This window comes from Oncorhynchus masou, chromosome 23 (assembly GCF_036934945.1).
Source record: "Oncorhynchus masou masou isolate Uvic2021 chromosome 23, UVic_Omas_1.1, whole genome shotgun sequence".
Lineage (NCBI taxonomy): Eukaryota > Metazoa > Chordata > Actinopteri > Salmoniformes > Salmonidae > Oncorhynchus > Oncorhynchus masou.
In genome coordinates, this window is record NC_088234.1 from 29785804 (window position 1) to 29792211 (window position 6408).

The 6408-nt window shown below is 48.2% G+C and overlaps 1 protein-coding gene across 1 annotated transcript; it reads left to right on the top strand.

Moving 5' to 3' along the window:
* The first annotated feature begins 2025 nt into the window (after positions 1 to 2025).
* LOC135510723 (endosialin-like) lies at positions 2026 to 6073 on the top strand. The gene has a single exon (XM_064931873.1). It carries the CDS (start codon positions 2275 to 2277, stop codon positions 4660 to 4662), a length of 2388 nt encoding a protein of 795 aa, XP_064787945.1. The 5' UTR covers positions 2026 to 2274; the 3' UTR covers positions 4663 to 6073.
* The last annotated feature ends 335 nt before the right edge of the window (positions 6074 to 6408 follow it).

Sequence of the window (6408 nt, forward strand, 5' to 3'; positions counted from 1 at the left end):
AACTGTTGAGACGGGGTAAAAGATGTTAGGGAGAATAGAGGATGATTCACAACAATTGTTTGCTAATATAATAATTGCTTGTAATAATGTAATTTTGATAATGGCAAGACTGGTGAGAGGTAAAATGCTTTTCATAAATTGCCTACATTACTACAAATATTAATAGCTAATTATGGAAAATAAGAAACAGGATTCTTAAAATATGTATATATATTTTTTGATGGCTATATATAAAACAAAATTGAGGTGAGGGCGATGGAAATGCATTTGGCAGTTGATCTACTTCTGTTCTGTCAATGGCACTGGGTGCTCTTTTCGAAGGATTGATCCCAGTCTTTTCAGGGCGTCGGGGGTGGTCTGCCGGGCATTGGGATGACAACCCAACTCGGGATGAGGAGGGCTTTTAGAGGGTGGAATAGTGGGGACCAATTGGAGGTTTACTTAATAGCAATGCAAATGTCCTGGTACAGCTATATAGACAATCATCATGTTGCTTTTTAATGGTACGTTTACACGCATATATTTTGAGAAATAGAATTGAAAGTTCTCATTGTAAGTGGTGAAATAAGTATAGCCACGTACAATTGTAATGGCCTAGCAGATAAGAAACGTCTATCAGTATTTACCTGGCTAAAAGAGAATGAATATAATATCTATTGTTTACAGGAAACCCATTCAACAATTTTAGTTTTGTGGAAGAACTGGGGTGTGAAATGTATTTCTCCCATGGGCAAAGAAATTCAAAAGGGGTGATGGTTTTAATGTCCCGACTTCTGCCAAAGTCGGTCCCTCTCTGTCACGCCCTGACCATGGAGAGCCCTCGGTTCTCTATGGTGTTTAGGTCAGAGCGTGACGAGGAGGGTGTTCTAGTCATTCTAATTCTATGTTGGTGGATTGTATGGTTCCCAATTAGAGGCAGCTGGTAATCATTGCCTCTAATTGGGGATCATATTTAGGAAGCCCTTTCTCCCACCTGCTTTGTGGGATATTGTGTTTTGTGTGTATGTGGCACCACTAATGTCACGTTTTCGTTGTTGGTTTAGTGTGTTTGTTTGAAGTTTCACCGTAATAAATATGTGGAAGTCTACAATCGCTGCACCTTGGTCCGTCCATTTTCAAGAACGTGACACTCTCCCTGTTCGGGCGGCGTTCGACGTCACCGGCCTTCTAGCCATTGTTTTTCACACCTGGTTTCAATTCCCCAATGATATGTTCATGATTTAACCCGGTTTTCCCCATGGTTTTTGTGCGTGATTGTTTTATGTATGTTTGGCCTGCTATTGTGGGCTTGGTATTGCGACATGTTTGTTACGAATCCCTTTTGGCCCGACAGTCTAGGGGGGTAATGAGACCCGTAACATAACTCATGCAAATTATAATTGCGATAAAGTAAAAGTGCAAAATAACCAGGACAACTGAAATCTACCGTCAAACTCAAGGTTTATTTGAAAACACACGGTAATGGGGGGGGGGGGGAAGAAACAAAGACAAGATAGAAAATAAAAACTTTAGCGGTGGACTGAAACTAGACCAAAGGCCAGGGGAAGAGACTGTGTTCTTGGAACACAGAAAGGGCTTTGTCGGATAATCTCTTTCCTCCTGCTCACTGAATTATTGCAGAAACAAAACCATGTTTAATTGTCATAACTGGATTTGCCTTCAAGGCCTGGTGGGGATGGTGTGAGTGTTTGTGTGTGTGTGTGCTTGTGTGTGTGCCTGTGTGGGGGAGATGAGGGGTAAATGGCTGGGTCCCAAGCCATTTCCATAAACGGACTTATGAAAAACATACGAGACACTCTGAGAAAAAACCCACACTGCACTTCCCCAACCCCCCCCCCCCATGACTCTCAAAGGCATCACACACACACACACACACACACACACACACACACACACACACACACACACACACACACACACACACACACACACTAGCAAAAACATACAATTCCTTTTTTCAATCCCCTCCCTCGCTCCTTCCCCTTTTGCCCACCCTCCCTCCCTCTCTCTTTCTGAAATCTGGGGACAATCTGCAAGCACTCAACTCCAGCATAGAAGAGTGAGAAGTTGGAGAGAGAAAGAGAGAGAGAGAGTGAAGTTTTGAGAGGTAAAGTGCAGATGAGGAGAGAAAAGTTGGTATATTAAGGAAAAAACAAGACGAAACAAATACTAAAAAAATTAAGAGAGAAAAATATCAAGGAAAGTATAGAGTGGATAAAAACAAGAGAACAAGAGAGAGAGTTGGAGAAGTGAGCCGTGGAGAGTGAACTAACGATGGGTTCCCCAGTGCGGTGTGCTGCTGTTCTAGTCCTCTCACTACTGGGTCTGTTCTGTTATACTCCCCCTGTATGGGGCCAGGATCTACAAGAGAGGGATGCTCTGTGCAACGAGGACGGCTGCTTCGTGGTCTACTTCCAGCGCAAGACCTTCCTGGACTCCTGGAGGAGCTGCAAGGAGAAGGGAGGCAACCTGGCCACAGTCAAACTCCAGGAGGAAGCTGACACTATCGCTGCTCTCTTCTCTGGCGTGGAGCTACGCGGCCAGAGGACCAAGGTCCAGGTGTGGATCGGTCTCCAGAGACAGCCTCGCCAGTGTTCTGCCTCTCGCCCTCTCCGTGGGTTCTCCTGGACTACAGGTGACCAAGATACCCGCTACACCAACTGGCTACGGGACGACTCGCCCAGTACTTGTTCAGCCCCACGCTGTGTGGTTATGACCTATGGCACAGCAGCCCATGAGCAGCATGATCATTTTAAATGGCTGGACGGCTCGTGTTCGGTGCCAGTGGATGGCTACCTATGCCGCTACACGTACAAGGGCATGTGCCCGGCGGTTTGGAGCGAGGGGGGCGGCAATGCCCTCTATAGTACCCCCTTCAGCCTCCTCAGTAGCCTCCTTACCCACGTCCCCTTTGGATCTGTAGCCACAGTGCCCTGCCCGGGGGGCTCCAAGGAGGAGCAGTCTGTTCTATGTGTGCTAAGGGAGGATGGCACTGTGGGGTGGTCCAGGGAGACGCCCCTCTGTTCCGACACCGGAGAGAAGAGCTGGTGCGATCGGAACAACGGAGGGTGTGAGCATTTCTGCCAGGAAGCCGGGGAGCACTATTACTGCGAGTGCTCGGACGGCTTCCAGCTTGGTGATGACGGGCAAACATGCGTCGCTGCCGACCCGTGCCACAGTGCCCCCTGTGAATTTGAGTGCCTGCCCCTGTCGGACGGCTACCGCTGTGCCTGCCCCGAGGGCTACATGCTTTCCCCGGATGAGCGTGGCTGCCTGGATGTGGACGAGTGCCTGCAGAGCCCCTGCGAGCAGCTGTGCGTCAACGCCCAGGGGACCTTCGAGTGCCGCTGCCGTGAGGGTTACCGACCGGTCGAGGAGGGCGAATGTGAGGATGTGGACGAGTGTATGGAGGACCCGTGCGAACACGCCTGCGAGAATACACCCGGCTCTCACGTTTGCCACTGTCATCTGGGCTTTTCCCCTCCTACCGAGGAACCCTCCCACTGCCAGGACACTGACGAGTGTCAGATCCCTGGGACATGTCAGCAGATGTGCGTGAACTACGAGGGGGGCTTCGAGTGTTACTGCGAGGTGGGCTACGAGCTACTCTCTGACCACTTCTCCTGCAGGAAGATAGGGGAGGGAGAGGACTCATTCCCAGCAGCCACTCCCTCCTACCCTTGGATCACCCGCCACCCCGGCTCCATGTGGGACCCCCACGAACCCGTGTACCCCTGGACCCCTGCGCAGACCAACACTGACTGGCCTCTGGAGACGGAAGAGTCCCTGGACTGGCTCACAGACCCCCCCAGGGTGGAGAATGATGTCATCTGGGTCACCAGCGCACCCCAGGATGAGCCCGTCCCAAACCACCACCCATTCATGGTCCCCCCCATGGAAGAGCCCGAAGAGGAGGAGGAAGAAGAAGAAGAGGAGTATACACCGGACTGGAGCACCATGATTTTGAATTCTCCAGCCCAGGTCCAGCCCGAGCTAGAGTCTACGCTCAGTCCCTCTCCCAGCCCCTCTCCCACCTCTACCCCCACCCCAACTCCCACATCCGACTGGTATGAGGAGGAGGATGACGAAACCACTACCAGTTCCTCAGTCCTCCTTACTTCGACTATCTCGGGAGGGGCGTGGAACTGGCTCTGGTTCAGCCCCGCCAGCCATGATCAAGTATTCACCACGTCGCAGGAGCCAATCACTGAGCAGCACGTCCCCGCGTCCAACTATGATGATACTGATGATAATGAGGAAGAGGGGGACATTGACAATGGCAAGGTGACTTCCCTTCCAGAGCAGGATCAGAGCCCGGGTGAGAACCAGGACCAGCACACCCCCTCCCTGCCTCCTCCTGTGGCTCCCAAAACCCCAATCACCCCCAACCAGGGCGTGGTGGAGGGGGTGAATGAGAGGGAGCCGGCCCAGGAGGATGAGAGCAGCCAGAAGCAGGGTGGTGGCAACTGGCTGCTGGTGGGCCTCCTGGTGCCCCTCTGCATCTTCATCATTATTATTGTGGCACTGGGTATCGTCTACTGCACCCGCTGCGCCGTCATGCCGCGCAACACGCCGGCCACCAACTGCTACCATTGGATCTCCGGAGCGCACGACAAGCAGGGCGCGCCCAATCCCAGCAAGGGGATACAGTCACATGTTTAAACAGATGAATGAGGAAAGACTTGTACATAAATAAACTGTTAAATAAATAAGAGACAGGAAGAAGGTAAGAGAGGGGTGGTTGTTGTACTGTATCTGCCTCCTCCCGTCCCATTGCCACTGTGTTGCCGTACTGGGACTCTTTGAACACTTGAATGTGTCTGTGGAATATCGGTTGAAAGAGAAGAACAGGGAAGCAATACTAAAAAAACACTAATCCCTTTCATGGGGTCCTTTAGATGTGGTAGAAAAAACGACATAATTGTTGCTTCCACTGATCTCAAAGCACAATATATAGGCCTATGATTGCACTATAGGTACAATAGAAACCGTCCATTGGGATTGTTGTTGAATACATCTGGTCATATTTACGGATGCTGTGGGAATATACTGTCAATATATCACCAGTGCCATCTGAAACCAAAGCCAAAGAACTGTGCTGTAGCTTTTAGCATTTTTGTAGTCCATGAAATCTGGGTGTGGGTCTTTCAAAAAAATGCTGAGGTTTTTAATGCTCAATTGAGCTCATTTCCAAGTATGTGTTGCAAATGACTATTTATGTCAACTTTGTTAAAGAAGGATCACATGCAGCTTCATATTTAGCTATGCAAGCATGACTGTCATGACGCTGTTGAGGAAAAGCAATCACTCGGATATTACTTTTATGGCTTGTGCTTTTTAACGGAATCGGAATAAATCAACTCACAACACAGACCGAAAAATGGTATACGCCTGTATATGTGTTTGTGTTACTATAATTGTGTACTGTATAATGTGTAGCAATGACATTTTTAGAAAATGTGTTAGCGTCATGATTCCCGATTTAATTAAGTGTCTTTTGTTTTATATAGACCACACAAAACTCTTGGTAATTCCATGGAATGTCTATCTGTCTGAGGGGATGTTTCCTTCCATTCAACTCCGATTAAACACTCCTAGTCCTCTCACCCACATTCACTCATATGGGTTAGAGTGCAGATGTTAGATGTGTTCGTACTACACACTAAAGGGACTGCAATGGGGGTCACAACAGTCTCCCGATTGACTTTAGCATTGACCTTGTTAGCGGAGTAGTGGTCTTCCAATCGTTCCCTAACCCCATTTCACACAACTCTTTAGCATGCCTCCCTCCCCATTGTCACAGGCTTGCCCATAACATTACATGGGCTTTAGCCATGGTTGGAGCAGTAACAACCGTTAGGTGTTTGAAATCAATGCTCCCTTTAGCAACTTGGGAAGTAAGTGCGGTCCCCATTCAAAGGGGGACGTGTACAATGTCAATGACGGACAATCAAATCAACTGAAGATCTGCCTTCTGTATCAAAGGACTGTTAAATTATGCCTGAAGCCTTTTCATTTCTGTTACCTGTTACGTTTTAAGTAATTGCTAATTAAATGTTAACGGTGCCATCAATATTCATGTCTTGTGTTTTAAAGGTTCATGGTGCAATCACTTCACGGTATAGGCCCTAGTGCAATGTCTGCTTTATGTTTTGAAATCACACTTTCAATGTGATTCCTTGTGCAGATAGAGAATATGGAAGTCCCAGCAAGTCCAAGAAGCCCTATGGGGTGTTAAATTAACTCCTTAAGCTCTCCATCCAAATCAAATCATATTCTATTGGTTACATCAACATTTTAAGAAGATGTAATTGCGGGTGTAGCGAAATGCTTGTGTTCCTAGCTCCAACAGTGCAGGAGTATCTAACAATTCACAGCAATAAACAAACACAAATTTAAAAGTAAAAG

Coding starts and splice junctions, on each gene's coding strand:
- LOC135510723 (XM_064931873.1), top strand. CDS start 2,275: ATGGGTTCCCCAGTGCGGTGTGCTGCTGTTCTAGTCCTCTCACTACTG.